Source organism: Podarcis tiliguerta (assembly GCF_965153285.1).
Source record: "Podarcis tiliguerta genome assembly, chromosome: 6".
NCBI classification, from domain to species: Eukaryota; Metazoa; Chordata; class Lepidosauria; order Squamata; family Lacertidae; genus Podarcis; species Podarcis tiliguerta.
The window spans coordinates 21,346,534-21,366,654 of NC_139539.1; the positions used below are offsets into that span (position 1 = coordinate 21,346,534).

Sequence of the window (20,121 nt, forward strand, 5' to 3'; positions counted from 1 at the left end):
GACAACAAGAAAAAACAAAAACATTTAAAAACACATCAAATTTCCATATCTTTATCTTTCATTTACTTGTTTCCTCGACTTCCTCACACCTCCCTTTTTTGTATTCTAGTTCAAATTAGCTAATTTAGCAAATCCTTTCTCAACAAAACATTTCTAAATGGTTTTTTTTTAAAAAAAAAATATTATTATTATTTTGTACTCCATAGCACTGTTTAGCAGTTCAATACCTCATGCAATTAAAATTCTGCAATACTATTGTTGTTTTTTTAGGGGGAAGGGAGAATAGGTCTGCGATTGCTGCCGCCCCCCCCCCCGTTGTGTCCCTGAGGGTCTGGGTCTGCATAGGCTGCCTGCACGATTTAGAACCCTGATCATGCCAAGTTTTAAAACCACATGGGGAACCTACACAAATACAGCAAGCAGCCCGCTTCAGACATTCCGCCCCAGTGCATGGATGGCATCAGGGTTGGGTACTGGGGGTGGGGGTGGGAGTGGGAGTGGGAGTGGGTATACCTTTGCTTTCCTGGTCCACACAATTGTGGACTGGAACAGTGAAAGGCAGAGGTAGGTGGGAGGAAAGATTAAAACGTTCCATTTCCTGGTCCTGCACCAGTTTGGGGCTCTGCCCTCTGAGTAAGACAAAAAAAGCAAACACAACACCCCCAGGCTATGCATTAAATGCAGCAGTGTAGTTTGACCCTCAGACAACCCATGGGGTCCTACTGGGAGGCACAGCTTCTCCAGCTCACATCCTAGCATTTGGCAAGGTTTGCCTCTGGCACCTCCCAGAGCCTGTCTGCTAAGCGTCCCAGAAGCCCCAAGAAAGATGCTGCGAGCGAAGGGTTAATCGCCACAGTTAATAAGCTAGTGCCTTCTGCCAGCCGCGCTCCGACAGGAAGATTGCCGAGGCCGGACCCGCAGCAAACAATAGCTGGAATTGTACTAGCGAAAACTAGTTCAGCGGCATCATCCGCCAATAATTTTAAAAACAGATTTAAACATTCTCTTCCCCACCCCCCCTTCTTCTTCATACTGTCCAAGTGAAGGGAGAAGATGGGAATTGGGAAAGGCAGATAAGTTTCCATCCCCTAACCTCAACTACCAAAAGAATGCACCCCTTAGTACCTGCCAAGTTGGAAACTTCAGACCACAGATTTGACAGTGTGTGAGAGGGGTGGGGGGGGGTGGGGAATAAGCATTCTGCAATGATAACAGTGTCAGCATCTGCTTTTCGATCTTTAAAACACCAAAGCAGCGACAGCAGCACACCCTCCAACACTTCACGGATGAAAAGAAGGGGACCACTCCTTGCACAAATTGTGCGTTCCCCACCCCCGAATTCCACACTGCGAGAAAGGCAGCGGCAAGCAGGTATAGGGATGTTTAAGCCAACAATGGATCCAGCTACACACAACAGGACAGATGAAAACTGAAACGCTTTCATCAATGTTTTACAAGCTGGAAAGAAGAGGAAGGTGTGGATAGCAATGAAGCAGTGCACTCAGATTTTGTGTTTAGGCGCATCTGTGTTTGCATGCATGTGCAACACACTGAGATTTAACGTTTAGAGACCTGCAGTAAGGGAACTAAAACTGAGGAACCACTAGTGCATGGAGGTCAACATGCCTTTTCCAAAAAGGCATGCAAACGTGTCCCCAAAATAAAAGTTAGGACCTGTGTATTACCAGGGGAAACAGAACTAGAAAATCGGAACGATTCCTTGTAAATAGGGACATTTGGAGCGGGTGGCGCTGTGGTCTAAACCACTGAGCCTCTTGGACTTGCTAATCGCAAGGTCAGTGGTTCGAATCTCTGCAACGGGGTGAGCTCCCGTTGCTCTGTCCCAGCTCCTGCCAATCCTAGTAGTTTGAAAGCATGCCAGTGTGAGTAGATAAATAGGTACCACTGTGGTGGGAAGGTAAACAACGTGTCCATGCGCTCTGGCTTCCACCACAGTGTTCGGTTGCACCAGTAGCAATTTAATCATGCTGGCCACGTGACCCGGAAAGCTCTCTGTGGAGAAATGCTGGCTCCCTCTGCCTGAAAGTGAGATGAGTGCCGCACCCCATAGTCACCTTTGACTGGACTTAACCGTCCAGGGGTCCTTTAAAGGTAAAGGGTCCATTAGGTCCAGTCGTGGCTGACTCTGGGGTTGCGGCGCTCATCTCACTTTATTGGCCAAGGGAGCCGGCGTACAGCTTCTGGGTCATGTGGCCAGCATGACTAAGCCACTTCTGGCGAACCAGAGCAGCACATGGAAATGCTGTTTGCCTTCCCACCGGAGTGGTACCTATTTATCTACTTGCACTTTGTCCTTTCGAACTGCCAGGTTGGCAGGAGCAGGGACCAAACAACGGGAGCTCACCCTATCGCGGGGATTCGAACTGCCGACCTTCTGATCGGCAAGTCCTAGGCTCTGTGGTTTAACCCACAGCGCCACCCGCGTCGTCCAGGGGTCCTTTACCTTTACCTTATAAAGCCGAAGGCCCAAATCGGAAAGATTAGGACCAAGGTGAGCAAAATACACTCTTCAAACCCATTTCCTTTCTAAGTTCAATTAGAAAATATAAAAGAATTTAGGTGGCAATCCTGTCATTAAAGATGCAAGTAGGTCAGATAGGAGAAAACGGCCACAAGCCAGGGTAGTATCAAAACAGTCAGACCCACACCTAGCATGTGCAACCAGGAAAGCACTTTGAAGCTGGTCCATAAATTGCTCACATTAATGCTGACTATTCTGACACTGCTGCTTCCTCCTAAAATACAAGGAAATAAAAGCAAAATCAAAAATAACCCTTATTGGACTAATGGTTCTTCTTGGTGCACTGTTGTCAACCTCAAATGTTAGCACCACTGCAGTGCCTGGGTTGATTGCCTTCCCTTCCTTGTATTTTAAAAGGAAATGCTATAGGGAAAGAGGAGAAAATTGAACCTGGAGCCTCGTATGCATTCAAATCTTACATCCCATCATTAAGCTGCAGCACCGTCCGAACATCTTCCTCATCCAAAAAGGAATCACAAAACTGAAATCACTGCCAATGCAATCAATATGAAATCCAGTAGGTTTGGACTGATGCATTTAAGGGCAAAAGTCCAAGCCCTGATTCATACAAGCCAAGGCCATATGTCTGTTTGCCCTGGTTCCACCCCCCTACTCTACACACACACCCATGGCTAGGCGTCTAAAGTTAATAAACCATGAACAAGAACTGTCAGCTTACCTTCTATGTCATCTGGAACCGTGGCATAAGTGTTAGAAAGGTTAAGCTTCAGAATGTCAGGGTGTTCTCTATTTACAGTCAAGCTGGGTGATGTCACTAGATCTAGCATTTCCTTATACCTGGAGGAAAACAAAGGGTGGGGGGAAACTCAGATAATTTATTCATTAATTATGCATGCTCGCTAATGATTCCAATTTTTTCTCTCCCTAGGAGTAAATATTAAAGCTGATTTCCAAAACCCTGGCTTCATATAAATTCTACATAAACAACATTCACGCAAAAAGTTTTCGGCGAAGGGAAAATGCGGAATTAAAAACCGAGCAGTCGCTTCCCTTGGAGATTACGCCCATCTGATTAAATGCTTTCCCGCTCATCCTGAATGTTGCCATCAGAAGATTGCATTTATGTGTTTCTTAAAACACCATGAAGAACAATCAACGCGTTTTAGGATTGTCATCACCGTCCAATGCGCACAGTGGCTCTGGATAAGATTCAGAGTCCCAGAAATGTTTTGCAGCAAGAATGGAAATAGGAGACACTCAACAGCATTACACAGTTATGGAATATTGAAGGCGAAGAAGCTGTGACATGGGGTAGTTCCTCGTTAATCTTAATGTCAGCAATACTGCACACAGAGTGCTTAAATATCTTTGAAATCAACGGGATTTAAGGAGACTTTAGCTTTTGCAGGATTGCAGCCAAATGCATTAAGAGACTCGCTTGCTGAAAGTCGTTGCATTTCTGTGATCGGTTTGCTTGATGGCAAATCATACAGAAGAGACTTGTAAAGTTAGCTGATTTGGAGCAAGCTGGCGCCTCACATATTCTTTGATAAGGAAAAATTGAAATCTTCAGATGAAGCTAACTGCACAGGCCGAGGGAGCTGGCGTTTAGTCCACAGACAGCTTTCTGGGTCATGTGGATCATGACTAAATTGCTACAGGCGCAATGGGACACCGTGATGGAAGCCAGAGCGCATGGAAACACCATTCACCTTCCAGCCACAATGGTACCTATTTATCTACTTGCACTGGTGTGCTTTTGAACTGCTAGGTTGGCAGAAGCTGGGACAGAGCAATGGGAGCTCAGCACCGTCACATGGATTCGAACTGCCGAACTTCCGATCGACAAGCCCAAGAGGCTCAGTGGTTTAGACCACAGTGCCACCCGCGTTCCTGAAGCTGTGAGTACAGTTACTGTTGAGTGAGTCCATTTAGCGAAGTCCAAAGACCTTGAATTGGTTTGTTGGTTTTAGTCATCCAGTTTAGCATGATTATTGCAGGTCTAAAAATGGTAACCAACTTATTATTTTCATTTATGAATCACTTCCCGTGGGGCATCCCAAAGCAATTTACAATAATATGAATACCCAGGAGTCTACCAAAGCTCGAAATATTAGGAAAAGATGGGAGCAAGACCTTCTGATCTCCTCCTGACTTCCAACTTAAAGAAATTCACAAGTCCGCATCCCCAATCTCCCCCAGGTGTTAGCCAAATCATGGCCCCTCTAATCAGGATCTCCTAAAACAGTAGTTAAGGGTGACCACTGTGAAAAGTCTCCTTGTAATTCACAAATTTATTTTAAATCCTCATTTAAAAGGTGTCAATAGTATTCATGGGATTTCCCCAGACTACTGTTACTCTTAATAGCTTGACATTTTCAAGATCTCATGTTATGCTGTCCATTCAAGGTGGTTGCTTTTTCTTTCTTTCTTTCTCTTTCTTTTTCTCTCTCTTTTTTACAAAAAAAGCTTTGATGAAAGGTGATCAATGCAAAGTTCACCAGGAAACTCGTTGATTTTGCTGCTACAACAATAAGCGGAGGGTTTTGTATGGAATAAAGGATTGTTTAGTGATGCCAGCAGACATCAGGAATAGAGAAACTTATTCTTACAAGGTCACTGCAAAAAAATAAAACAAACAAGTGCCAGTTAGGTTCTGAGCACTGAGGATGTCAATACGATTGCAGAACATTCTAGAAATAAAGCACTAGGAAAAGCCTAGTGAAACTTCAGTGGTGGTGGTGGTGAGCTCTGAAGAACTAGTAAAATTGTGTCAGTTCAACACATGAACTGGCTCACATCCAACACTCTTTCCCTGTTACGCCATATTGGCTCTCTTAAAGTAAACATCAGTTATGTTATAGACTGCAGTTAAAAGACTGATTGTGTTGTCCACAGACCCAGATATATTTGCTATATCATTTTTGGGGCTCTGCATGAAGTAACTGCCTTTTGCTTATATTATGGATAGCATTGGTACATGCCTGAATTCTTCACCATATGAACAGGGCCTACTGGATTTATGTAGCTTAATATTAAAAGGACAACTGAGGTTCCATTGACCCTGTTCTTGAAAAGGTAAGTCAGGGATGAACGTGAAGAAGAAGCAAAGTGCAGAGATTCAAGTCTGTCTGATACATACACTGCTTTGGAAATCCCCCCCTCCCAGGTCTCAGAAATACACAGAGTTCTGCAGTTATTTACATTTTGTTTTGTTTATCCTGTTTCCTTAGTTTTACAAGTACAAAACTTAAAACCTTGACAATATCTTGCTCCCTCCTGGACAAACAACAAAATTCTCCCGTGACACTTAAACTGAGAAATCTGAAGAACAATGGCGGCTCATTCATAGCTCTTAGAAAAGTAGAATGGACCGTCACATCACTAAATCAGGCAAGCAGGTACCAAAGTCCAATTATGCTTTTGAGCATTCCAAATGTTGGCATTACTGTGACAGGGGTCCAATGTCATTACTCCTGTTGTTGCGGCAGGTATTAAAGCCATATCATGGCAATGCAAAATTGTCCATTCTTGTTTGTCCACATAGAAATCCTGAGTTGGGAAGTCTGAGAGTGCAATATGGCAAACTTTGCCATACCAATATGAAATTGTTGCCTCCTGTGAGGCAGCGACGAAGAGAACATAGGGACTTAGGAAGCAGCCTTATAGTGGGTCAGGTCATTGCTCCATCTAGCTCAGTATTGTCTATACTGACCAGCAGATGATCTCCAGGGTTTCAGGCAAGAAACTCACCCAGCCTAACCTGCAGATGCTGGGAACTGAACCTGGGATCTTCTGCACAGTGGATAATCTGCTACTGAGCTATGGCCCTTCCCCAAAAGAAATCTGTCTGCACATTGCTAAGAAGCATTCCACATCTAACTCTGCATTTTTCTGGCTTTCAGCGCTGGACAGTTTTTTACATGGCTCTGCAGTAAGTCATCCCCTCACTATGCACAGTCGCAAATAAAACGAACCATATATCGTGGATCTCTTTGCTTTGCATTGCTGGGATATGCCAGAGTCTGCTGTCTAACAGCAGAGATGGGCCCAATGCAAGCTGCACAGGAAAAGATCTAGACATGCATTGTCTCCCCCAATTCTGCTTTCCTTTTCGCAGCTGTACAGAGCAGATTGCACCATTTGTTAGCCCTGTCGTCACTCCGCGTCCCCCGAGGCTACAGCATTAAGGCAAAAGCATGACTGTGCTTTCAGAAGAGTGCTCTGCAGCAGTGTCAGGGAGCAGAACTTGGGAGATGACAGCTGGGCAGTAGGGGAAGTGGAAGAGGGGAGGGGGGAAGACTTCAAAAGGCTCCCACTGCTGCTAACGGATTAAAAGCATATGGAAGGTTCCAAGTCAGGGCCTGAACCAGCTCACCTTTCTATTTACCCTGTGAGCTTTTGTTCAGCTACCTACGCTGCAGACAACTACCTACTCAGAGATAAAGATCTAATATTCAAAGCAGAAAGGTGGCAGCTGGCATAGCAGCAGACATGGAGAATGCAGACAGAGACAGAGGGTAAGTTAGCAATAACTAAGCCTGCATCTTGGGAGAAAAGCAATGACAAACATAGACAGCATCTTAAAATGCAGAGACATCACCTTGCCAACAAAGGTCCATATAGTTTAAGCTATGGTTTTCCCAGTAGTGATGTATGGAAGTGAGAGCTGGACCATAAAGAAGGCTGATTGCCGAAGAATTGATGCTTTTGAATTATGGTGCTGGAGGAGACTCTTGAGAGTCCCATGGACTGCAAGAAGATCAAACCTATCCATTCTGAAGGAAATCAGCCCTGGAAGGACAGATCATGAAGCTGAGGCTCCAATACTTTGGCCACCTCATGAGAAGAGAAGACTCACTGGAAAAGACCCTGATGTTGGGAAAGACTGAGGGCACAAGGAGAAGGGGACGACAGAGGATGAGATGGTTGGGCAGTGTTCTCAAAGCTACCAGCATGAGTTTGACCAAACTGCGGGAAGCAGTGGAAGACAGGAGGGCCTGGCGTGCTCTGGTCCATGGGGTCACAAAGAGTCAGACACGACTAAATGACCAAACAACAACAAAGTATTTTGTTTTGGAGAGACATCCTCCTATTTTCTAGTTCCTAAAGCAGACAGACAAACAAAACTTCGTTTCTAGGAGCAATACACAGAGTTGCTCCTATTACTTAAGAATCAGGTCTTCTCCAGTGACTGACCTGTGGACCTCCAGGTAATGTTGGTCTCCAACTCCATCTGCCCCAGTAAGCATGGTCAATGTTCAGCAGTGTTAGAAACTCAGATACTTAGGTTAGGTGTCAAATGACTCCTTGGACCAGGGTTACAGTCACCAAAATGGCCTAGTTGCCATTTTTGGGCCAGATAGCTCAAAAGTTGTATTTTTCAATATGACTTTTTTGTTCCTGAAATTCATTTTGATAGTGCAGATAAAATATCACGGATATAATTCTACAGGGTGTGTCGCTAGTGTTTGAAAACAGTCAAGATCCAAGGATCCCCAGGCATGTACCTCCAGATGGTGGAGAAGTCAGGCCCAGGCATCTTCACTTGGTTGCAAGTGGTCGATAGCCAGGTGCAAAATGTGCCTGGCAAATTTTGAACGCTGATGTTCAGGTATGGTGGGACTTGTAAGATCTGGAGGGCCACAGGTAGCCACCCCGGCCTAGTCAATGCAGGACAGGGTGGGCCATGGGGAAAGCCATTTCCTATGGAAGCTTTCAGTACATTCCGGGAGAAGTTTAAATGCGCACTCACTCTCACACTGGCCCTGCAGCAGAAGCACTGTAGTTTGGTAGCAGGAAGAGAATATGCCTTACATGAAGGAAGTCTCCGCTTCAATCCCAGCATCTTCAGCTTAGGCTGTAAAAGACGGAAACCTTGGAGGACCACTGCCAGTCACTATAGACCGTTCTTCCACTCCGGGTCCCCAGATGCTTTTGGACTACAACTCCCACCATTCCTTGCTAACTTGGCCAATGGCCATGGATGATGGGAGCTGTGGTCCAACAAACGTCTAGTGACCCAAGGTTGAAGAATGCTGCTGTAAACAAAACTGAGCTAGCAAGCACAATGAAGATGCCTTTGTGATTGATACCCAACATTATCAAAGACATGGTTTGCGTATGGTCAAACGAGAGGCAACACAAATCTGAATCACAGCTTGCAACTGGCCATACATCTTCATTTACAAAAAAAAAAAAAAAAAAAAAAGAGTTATGGGGAGAAACATCTGGATGGGAACCACACCATGGGGAAAAGGTAGTCGTACCTTCTCCCTGTGCCATTTCCCACCCCAAAAGCTGATGTTTGCCTCAATTTAGTGGAATGGAGATGTGAAGCAAGCGCTTTCTACTATTATCTTTTATTTATTAAATTTGTATACTGCCCTTCATCCAAGGATCACAGGTGGTTCACAACATAAAAATACAATAATGAGAACACAAAATACACAATAAAAGAAAAACAAAAGCAAAAGCAAATTAATAATTCCCCTTCCACGAACACATTCAATGAATGTTAATCAGCCCAAGGCCTGGTTATAGAGAAACGTTTTTGCCTGGTGTCTAGAGATATGTATTAAAGGCGCTAGGTGAGCCTCCCTGGGGATAGCATTCCACAAATGGGGAGCCACCACAGAAAAGGCCTGTTCTCATGTTGCCACCATCCGGACCTCTCACAGAGCCACATGAAGAAGAACATCGGACAGGATCTAGAAAAGTTCGTATGGGGAGAGGTGGTTCTTGGGGTACTGTGGTCCTGAGCCGCTTAAGGCTTTATAGGTCAAAACCAGCACTCTGAATTGGGCCAGGAAACTAATTGGTAGCCAATGCAGTCAGGTCAGGATCAGTCAATATGCTTCAACTGTCTTGCCCCAGTGAGCAACCTGGCTGCCAAATTCTGCACCAGCTGAAGTTTCTGAACTGTCTTCAGAGGCAGCCCTATGTGTAATGTGTTGCAATGGCCCTTCATATCTTGTTGGATCCCAATCTCCATCTACCCCAGCTATAATGGAAATGGTCAAGAGTTGTAGTTCAGCAACATCTGGAAGGCTGCAGCTCCCTCATCCCTGATCTAAACCTATCAGCACCCTGAACCTATGCACAAAGTAAGCCCTATTGAGTTCAATGGGGTTCATTTCAAAATAAGCACATACAGGATAAGCTTAGTTGATAGAGCATGAGACTCTTAACCTTGTGGGTTCGAGCCACACGCTGGGCAAAAGATTCCTGCATTGCAGGGGGTTGGACTAGATGCCCCTTGTGGTCCCTTCAAATTCTATTATTCTATGGCTGCAGCCTAAGGCAGCTCAAATACTTGAATGAGACACACAGTCTTTTAGCTTACAAAACCCCAAGTGGGCCATCATTCTGCTTGCACTGCACCCCCAAATCCACAAGCGCATGATATACTAAAATAAGGTCAGAGGCTGACTATGGAAATAAGCAACAAAGTATTAACATGACCACCAATTTCTGCTTCTAGTGATAATGATTTGGTGGCTATTTTACTAGGCATACTAAGTAGAGGAACAGGCAAAAAAGGGGAGGTGTTCCTGGAGTGGCTTTTGACTGAAAAGGATAAGATTCCAATGTGAAATCAGAGACCCATTAGCAGAATCAGGCATACTGATGAAAAGCTGTGACTGAGAAAATGAGTCAAAGCAGGAACTTCAATGATTTAAGCCAACATGGAAACTACCATTGAATAGGCAGAAGTTATATAAATTTAAAATGGCAGGTACGAGCACATCCCATTGCAAACAATTTTGTCTGCAGATAATTGAATTCAGATGCACTTTGCTATCTAGTTTCATTTATATTCACTAAGCTACATAATTTATATGCAAGTACAAAGTCATTAGCCTCTGGCTCTGGAATTATGTATTGAAGTACCTTGTCCCAGGTCACACAGCAAGTCAACAGCAGAACTGGAAATTAAACCCAAGAGCCCCAAACTTTGTGACTCCCCAGAACATTTTTCATTTAAATGCTATAAAAGCAAACTTTGCAGGACTAGTAAAACATCCTGTCATTTCATAATTAAAAGTCATCCTGCGATACACAACAGGAGATTTTATTTGCCTTATAGTAAATTACCTGACTTGTACTAATAAACACACAGGATTTTTTCATATATTGGAATCCAGATCAAGTTGACTTGGAATTCAACTGCTTGTGTTGACCATGCCAAACCCACAGCTAGGGCTACTGCAGGTACCATAGTATCAGAAAACAGAGCCTGGATTGAACGTCTCACAAGTCCCAAGGCTAGATAAATGCAATGCAAATTTACAGCAGTAAATTTCACTGCTAAATGCAACCAGTACAAAGTTTCTCCATGCCTAGAAAAAAAAGCTTCACCAGCTGAATTTCAGCCCTTTTTTGCAGCTATTCAAAAGGCTGCTGCAAAAAGAAAAAGTGGCAAATGTACAGAGTATTAAGCCTGGTTACAACCTGACTCCACCTTCATAGGCTGCTCTGAAGATACCTGTACTTGCAGAAGGCAAAGTTGGAGTCCTCAGTTGGAGCCCTGGAGATTCTGTCTTATGTGTGTTGGGCAGGAGTGGGACATAGGGCATCAAAGTCCAATCCCTGCTTAATGCAGGAAATCCAGAGCTTGAGCATCTCTGAAAAGACTGCCCAGCCTCTAGGTCATGGGTAGGCAAACTAAGGCCCATGGGCTGGATCAGGCCCAATAGTCTGAGGATGGTCCGGGAATCGCCGCATGGATCGCCAGCGCACATGTTCTTTCCCTCTCCCTCACACAGCGGCAGTGGTGGCGCCTCCTCCCTCCCTCCTCCTGGTTTCTCCCCGCCCTGCCTAGAGGAGGAAGGGGGCTGGGCTTTGTTGGTGCCAGCAGCATCCACCACCATTTTAAGCAGCTCCTCTCTGGAGCCCTTTCGTGCGCCGCTCATCATCCCACCGCCAGCCCCTGCCGCTCGCAAGACACAGGTAAGCAGCCACCAGGGCTTGTAGTGCTCTTGCATCTCCCCCCCCCAAATATAGTCCAAAAATAGGTCTGAGGGACAGTGGACTGCCCCCCTGCTGAAAAAGTTTGCTGACCCCTGCTCTAGGTAATTGATTCCATCAGCAGCAAATTTTGTGGAATCTTTCCACCTGCTAACACTGTCCATTGATTGGACCAAAATCAGGAGTAGCTCTTTAGCTTTTATTTTGTGAAACAATCCCAAACTGTATATGTCAATTAGGGACCAGTCTTTCCATCTAAGCATCGGTTCTAAGATCAATGTTCTCCATCACAGATTAGAGGTGCTGATAGCATCTCAAAGAAGAAGCGGACTCACTCTTGCTGTTTGCCCCAGTAATTAAGAAGGCAAAAAATCCAGGTTAAACATTTTAAAAGTCTCAAATTTGTGGGAGATTTTGCAGTCAAACCTAACAATTCATATGTATGCCAGTTAGTAAATGAAGGAGTTAAGGACCACAGAACTGTAAATTTCTAAGGAGACATGATTAGGTCACACCCCCTCACATTGGAGAGGGAGGAGGGAAGTAAGGGTTGTATCCTGTTCCTTTCTCCCTTTCTCTTTCTCTTCTTTTTGAACAATGTAACTGACCAGATGCATGAGTTTGGCAGTCCCTGCCCAGACTCCATGTTTGAAGATACCCTTTTTGTATTTTGTACTCAATAAGTTTTCACCTGTGTTGTTTTTGCTGTACATTGATTGATGCATGAATGAGACCTCTGATTACTGTAAGTAAAACATTTAAACTTACTTAGGTTTGTAGTCTATTTGATACCAGAGAGGGAAAGGCAACAGAGCACAACTGTAAGCACTCAATATTGGGATACTGAAAAGTCTAACCACCTGTATTTCCTGTGCTCTCTTGATACAGGCATTCAGCCCTTTTTTCTTTTATAGTTTCCCACACACGCAGGACTGCAGGATTAGCTAGTATTCTCCAGTTACTTCCCAACAAAATTCGGTCTTCGATTAACAAAGCTTTCAAGCTGTGTTTCTTTGCAGGGACATCTAAATGTTGCACATCAAAAGGCCACCTCATATCAGTCCCAAAAGACTACAGCTGCATGCTTGGCTCAGTAGATCAGTCAAATGAATTTTTTGGAGGCTGCTTAACTTTCTGCCATTGTTTAGAAGCTACCGTATTTTTTGCTCTATAAGACTCACTTTTTCCCTCCTAAAAAGTAAGGGGAAATGTGTGTGCGTCTTATGCAGTGAATGCAGGCTGTGCAGCTATCCCAGAAGTCAGAACAGCAAGAGGGATTGCTGCTTTCACTGCGTAGCGATCCCTCTTGCTATTCTGGCTTCTGAGATTCAGAATATTTTTTTTCTTGTTTTCCTCCTCCAAAAACTAGGTGCGTCTTGTGGTCTGGTGCGTCTTATAGAGTGAGAAATATGGTACTTTACTTTTTGATGCCACTTTAGCTCTGCCTACTGTGTGGTGCCCACCCACCCCAAGCACATAAATGAAGACCCAGAGTTTATATACAACAGTGTTGGGTACCATCTGTCTGTTAGCGGTAATGAAAGTTCTCTGGTACATGCTGAAATATATGCATTCTCTCCAAGATTTCATGAAGGAGTCTTCCCCAGGCTTACCTGGAAGCGTCAGGGAATCAAATCTGGGATCTTCTGCATGCCAAGCATGTGATCTACCACTGAGATGCAGCCTTGTTGTACACACAACAAACACATCTGCTATGTGAACATTGTGTAGAAGCTATTCTTTTCGGAATGTTTTTCCAAAACAAAAAAACAACAACACCCCACACCTGAACTGGAGTAAATGCTCATTTTGCAAAACTAACCATTTATCACAATGACAATGACCCCCCCCTTCCTCCAAGGTGACCCCCCGGGCACAGTTCCACAGACTGTTTATACTCCTGGGCACTAGCTGTCTACTGCTGACATGACCAAACTTAAAACCCCATCAGATTTTTGGGTTTGATAAGTTCTTTGTAAATGCTGTGTTCAGGCCTGAGGGTAAGAAGCAGATGCTGATTCTCTTAAGCATTCAGTAAGTCAGATCCTTCCATGGTAAGGAGGAGGAAAAGAAAGGATGGGGGGGGGGCATCTAAAACTTTAAAACACTGAGCGGCAATCGTATTAGTAAGGTGAGATAATAAATATGGACAGGCTAGGGGAAAAGACACGGTTTCCCTCCCCAAGAACTTCTAGCTCAGGAAAATAAAATGAAGTCCGTTACAAGGGGGGAGAGCCAGTGGTGTGAATACCCATCAATGACACACAAAAAAGGACATGAGAAAGACATTGTATTTGTGACTATCTTAAAAACAAGATGTGAATGCTAAAACTACCAAAATAAGTTCAGCTTCTTTATTCTAAAAGCAACACTTGGTAATTCAATTTAGAAAATAGTCCTCAGCTTTCTGATGCATACTCCAGAGGTAAATGAAATTGTGCCCTCAGGTCCCATCACAGTCCAGCCATCTTGGCTGATAGTCAGGGATGATGGGACTTGTAGTCCTGCAACATGCACTGAGCTTAGCTACACCTGCCATAGTTTATTAGGGGCCATATGGTTATGCTTTTAATGTTACTGTTGTGAATCACCTAGATCAGCCTTTGCCAACCTGGTGCCCTCCGGATGTTTTGGATTACAACTCCTATCAGCCCCAGATCTGTGCTGATTGGAGGTTGTAGTTTAGAGCAGATATAGTCCTGATTTGTTTGCTATTCTTTTTCTCCCCATGGTAAAAAAATCAATCCCATGGTGCATCACTAAGCTTCAACTCGCCTTCCTCCTCAACCCTCCCTGTTTTTTCAAAATGTGGCATTTTACTCCATTCCTTCAAACGACTAAGCTGGAAGTGGGTAAGAGGAGGAGGAAATGGCACTCCCATTTAGCACATCCCACCTTAGCAGGGCCTCTCTTGGTTTTCACCCACCCACCTCAGCTGCCAACGGAAGAGCCCCATAACGACTGACTTCGATGGAGCAATTGGGAAGACGACAGAGGTGAAAGGGACTATCGGCATGGTGACACAACTGTCAGTATCGAGTAGAGACAGGAAGGCCTGGGGGAAAAAACCTGGGAAAAATGCGGGGGGGACCAGTTTTGTTTTTTGTTTCCCCCCCAAAGCCGTTCCCCCCTTTTTACAAAAACAAACAAACAAAAAACCCCAGAAAAAAACGGTTCTCCCCCCCCCCCCATTTTTTCTAGGCCTTCCCATCTCTAGTAATGAGACTGGTTTTGCCCCAATTTCAGACTCTAACTTTCTTCTAAAACATGCTATGGAAGAAATTAAAGCAGTTTGCTTGTGAACAAGTTGTTAACATTTCAGCTCCTGCCTTCTGAATGCCTAGGGTTCCATATTTATTGATTGGTTCACATTATATTTCACAGTTTCAAACTAGACCTAGGGAGACAAATGCCTGTCCCAAAAGAATAACCAGTTACAGTCCAGACATTTCTACCAGCCACATTCTTTGGCTGATATCACTCACTCACTCACTCACACACACACACACACACACACACACTCCCAGCCATTCCCAATCCATACCATACTTGATTTTGTAAAATATCTCCCTTAATTGTTCATTAGAACAGAAATCTACTGTATAGGTAGCATTATATGCCGGTGGAGGGATTAAATATCCCTGGAGAAACACAAAAGTAGCTTAAAACGCAAATAGTAAAACTTCAAAAGTAGCGAGTTGCTTTTAAGTTTGGTATAGAAATATACTGTCATTAAATAGGGCATCCTTTATGTTTTAATGAGCAGTGGTATTTAGACACCCAAAGTTTACAAGGAATGGACACCTGCAAACCTTACTTATCGTCGACAAACCAACTAATTAGACCCAAAATACCTTAGAAGTAGACAGTAGACATCGAATGGAGGTTTTACGTGCAAGCAGAATTTTAATAATTATGTTGCATCTCCTCTCCTGTCCAGGTGTTTTTGGAATATTTGCTTTCAAACTCAACAATACCAGTGGCCTTAATTTTTCTTTAAGTCATTAGGAGGAGAAGGAAGAGACGGAAAAGTTTCTTAGCACCAAGAGGAATGAAGAACGAGTAACTCAGTAAACTAGGTCCATTAGCTAGAACAATAAGCCAAGGTAAAACATTTTCCAGGAAGCCTGGTGCTGAAATGTTTTGCACTCAGGAGAAGAGAGGCCTGGCTGTGAGTAATGATGTCAAACCATCCAGGTGAATGGCTTAAGATAATTGTACAGTGGTACCTCGGGTTACTTACTCTTCAGGTTACATACGCTTCAGGTTACAGAATCCGCTAACCCAGAAATATTACCTCGGGTTAAGAACTTTGCTTCAGAATGAGAACAGAAATCGTGCAGCAGCAGGAGGCCCCATTAGCTAAAGTGGTGCTTCAGGTTAAGAACAGTTTCAGGTTAAGAACAGACCTCCAGAACGAATTAAGTTCTTAACCTGAAGTACCACTGTACTTAAGATGAACCCATAAAAATTATGCCAGCCATTTACAGTGGAACAAGTTTCAACTTATATGGCATGATGGACCATTTATACAAAATTTTCCCATGGCAATTTTCACAGTGGGGGCAAAGTGTTGTCAGAGAGACGAATGCATGATAAGGATCGCCTAGCTTGGACCTGGCCCTCAGCAACAGGGAAGGAACTGGTTGACGAAGTGGAAGCACTGGGAACCTTGGGAGGAAGTGATCATGTCCTCCTGGGTTTCATGATACAGAGGCAAGGGGAAGCTGAGTGTAGTCAAATGTGCATTCTGGACTTGAAGAAGGCCGATTTCAAAAAGTTTAATGAACTACTGGGTGAGATCCCACAGTGAGATACTGAAGGCACAAATGCAGGCAATTACAACAAGAAAGAAAAGTGGGAGGCGTCTATAGAAACTGGTATGGCTGCATAAGGAGTTTACAGATAAGCTGAGATCTAAGAAGGGCATGTATTGATGTATGGAAGTGAGAGCTGGACCATCAAGAAGGCTGACTGCTGAAGAATTGATGCTTTTGAATTATGGTGCTGGAGGAGACTCTTGAGAGTCCCATGGACTGCAAGAAGATCAAACGCATCCATTCTTAAGGAAATCATCCCTGAGTGCTCACTGAAGGACAGATCCTGAAGCTGAGGCTCCAATACTTTGGCCACCTCATGAGAAGAGAAGACTCCCTGGAAAAGACTGAGGGCACAAGGAGAAGGGGACAACAGAGGACGAGATGGTTGGACAGTGTTCTCGAAGCTACCAGCATGAGTTTGACCAAACTGCAGGAGGCAGTGGAATTTATATAATTCGTGCTCTGGTCCATGGGGTCATGAAGAGTCGGACATGACTAAACGACTAAACAACAACAAGAAATGGAAGAAAGGAGAAATAATGATGGAAGCATATACACGATTAGCCAACAGTGGCAGCAAGGAGGGTCAGGCAGGCTAAAGCTCAGAATGAGCTCAGGCTTGCAAGAGAGGTTAAAAACAATAAAAGAGATTTCTTCGGCTATGTTTGAAGTTAGAGAAAGAACAAGCAATAATATGCCCTATGCATGGAGTAGACAAGAGAAATACTGTTGGGTGACAGAGAGAAGGCGAACTCACCTACTTTGCCTCTGTCTTTACCCAAAAGGAAAGCAGTGCCCAACCTGGTGACAACAGAATAAACAATGCAAGGAGGGAGTTGCAGCCCAAGATAGGAAAAGAGGTGGTAAGGGTTAGAGTAGCAACTTTAAATAAATTCAGATCTCCAGGGCCTGGTGAGGGCACTAAAGGAGCTTTTGGGTGTAATATCAGAGCCTCTGTCTATAATCTTTGAGAATTCTTGGAGAACAGGTGAGCTCCCTGCAGACTGGAGGTGGGCAAATGAGCCTGACTCTGAAGAACCACCCAAAAGGGTTACAATGCCCTCAGGACCCAAAGAGACCAAAAGTGTTTGAATCAAAATTACATTTGGAAACAAAGAAGCATGACAAAGCAGTTGGATTCCCCACCACAAAACAACAACAAAAATCTTCTGAGGGTTTGGTTTTGTCTCTTACTTCTTTTGGTATATTAAGTAGTCAGAATTTAAATATTTCTTTGGGCACCTAGAACTCTAAGCCTGCATATTTATTTATTTATTCATTTAAAATGTGCTATAAGCCATCTCGTTTTGAGATTTGGCAAAGTTTCCAACGTCGTGAGAAGCATCCCATTGCCAAAATGACAGGGAATTGCACAAGAAATTTTACTCGGCCTTGAACAGGAAAAGTGGCTGCTTGGCACCTTCCTCCATTTTAAGCTGGCAAGAAAGAGCTTACTAACTACACACACACACACACACACACACACACACACTGCTGTGAGGCTCTTCGAGGGCTAACTATTCTGCAAGGAACAGCATGACTAAAATAACGCTCAGTCAAAATTCTGGTACATACACACGACACACAACACACGACACGTGGCACTGGCACACCTTACAAAATCACAGGGGACATGTTATCTGAATCCATCCCACAATCGTCCTGGAAGCCAAAACGCCCTTCTTTTGCCCAAGGAAGATTGTGTGCACAAGCCTACAGACGCATTTCCATCCCAAAGAGATAAGAGGAAGACTTGCAGTGCCTACCAATGAATTAGGCTACTAAAAGCACAACATTCAGGGCACAAACATCTTTTGAACTACTCGGTGAAAGATGCCACACAGAGAACTGCTGGATAGTAAGACATTGCGCTTTAAGTCACTATCCTGTATTTGCTCAGCTTGAGAGTCTGAAATGCATGCAATCATCCATCAAATCTTAATGTGAAAAGTCTGTGGGAGTCCATTACTGCATGAGGGAACAAGCAGGAGAGACTGCAAGCTCCTGGTTCTCCTACTTACTCATCACCATCTATTAATAGTTTTGTCCTTCTTAAGGGATTCTCTTTCTGCGGGTTTGTTTTAAAGCTTTCCTAAACCAAACGCCTGGTTGCTATGCACACCGTTAACTGCCAATTGAGCATATTTATGGTTGCAATGGAATCTGAAGCTTTTTCCGTTGCCTGAAGATAGCACAGTGCACAGAGTGAGGGATTCTCCTGGGGTACAAGTTTGTTCCATTTTTGGAAATAATTTCTCCCTACTCTTTAGTCAAGTTTTAAGCAGCTGCATAACCTGGTTGCTTAAGCTTCATTTCCCTTCCTTTCTTGGCATAGAAGGGCATCTGAAAAAGTATTTATGACTGCTTAAGAATCACTTATGAACTGATTTAATGAGCATAAATTTACGTATAAAAGAAACCATTTCTGAAGGGAAAGAAACACCATTTGTCTGCACATTCTGCTTGCACTTGGTGTAGCAGATGCCATCTTGAAGAAGAAGAAGAAGAAGAAGAAGAAGAAGAAGAAGAAGAAGAAGAAGAAGAAGAGTTTGGATTTGATATCTTGCTTTATCACTACCCGAAGGAGTCTCAAAGCGGCTAACATTCTCCTTTCCCTTCCTCCCCCACAACAAACACTCTGTGAGGTGAGTGGGGCTGAGAGACTTCAAAGAAGTGTGACTGGCCCAAGGTCACCCAGCAGCTGCATGTGGAGGAGCGGAGACGCGAACCCGGTTCCCCAGATTACGAGTCTGTCGCTCTTAACCACTACACCACACTGGCTCTCAACCCCCAATTTTCGAAGAAGCAGTGTGTCAGACCCAGGCTTAGATAAACTTAGTTCCCAATGACTTCAGTAAGAATTAAGTTACGAATAACTTAACTGATTTCAGTGAGTTCAACTAATTCAATCTAGTCCAAAGCCAACACATTCTCTTTCATTAGAGAGAAAAGGGGATGTTTCTTAATGCTGGCACCTTCACAGCTATTGCAACCACCTGTATATACCGTACTTTTCTGTGTATAAGACTAGGATTTTTTCTTTAAAAGTTATGTTAAAAATTGGGGGTTGTCTTATACACGGATATTGTATCCCCACCATTTTCTTAATTTGGAGTCCCTCAAAAAGGGGGCGTCTTATACACGGGGGCATGTTATACACAGAAAAATACGGTATATAAAAACTAAGAATGCTACCTCCCATGATGGTAGTGTTTCATATAATCAAGGATAACTATTTATTAAAAATTATTACAATTACCTTACTGTTAGCTGCTAGAATTGTCTGGAGTCATCAGTGGCAAAACTGTATCTCCTTTTGATCAGACAACAGCTATTGAAATATTTGGTTAAGCCAACTGATAAAGGGTAAAAGTGGATCTGTTGAGGTTTCAAACTTAGAGAAAATCACCTTTACTTTTATATTGAATATAAAGTTACATACAATATGCACACATAAGGTCAGCTAGACATTTTGGCAAAGAGGTTAGATGTCCCCGTCGTCCCCAAATCTGTATTGATTTACATTTTTCAAAAAAACAACCTGCAAGTAAACCTGCAGAGCAACCTAAGAGTTGCAGCCCTATAGAAATGCTTCACCATTTGCACCTCAATCCTAAGCCCCACTTGCATGCAAGTCCCACCATTTGCAAGTAAACTTATGTAGGCTTTGGAGCACCGCTGCTCTAGCCAAATGCTGGTCTTAGCCAGCTATTCAAGTGAAGGAGCCCAGAAAGTCTTGGCATCTGATTCCACTAAGCAGCAGCAGCAGTAGCAGCAACTTTTCCTCCACTGCTGATTACTTTCATTACATAGTGGGCAAAGACTGGC

General features: G+C 43.8%; 1 protein-coding gene across 5 annotated transcripts in view; it reads right to left on the minus strand.

Annotated features, from left to right (window-relative positions):
- The window catches only part of EYA2 (EYA transcriptional coactivator and phosphatase 2), a 130,202-nt gene that overhangs the window by 79,808 nt on the left and 30,273 nt on the right, over positions 1-20,121 (minus strand). For all 5 annotated transcript variants that reach the window (XM_083446943.1, XM_083446942.1, XM_083446940.1 and 2 more), the window contains exon 2: positions 3,222-3,340. In XM_083446943.1, coding sequence (XP_083303069.1) covers positions 3,222-3,330 — 109 coding nt within the window. In that variant the 5' untranslated portion in view covers positions 3,331-3,340. The remainder of the gene's footprint in view (positions 1-3,221; positions 3,341-20,121) is intronic.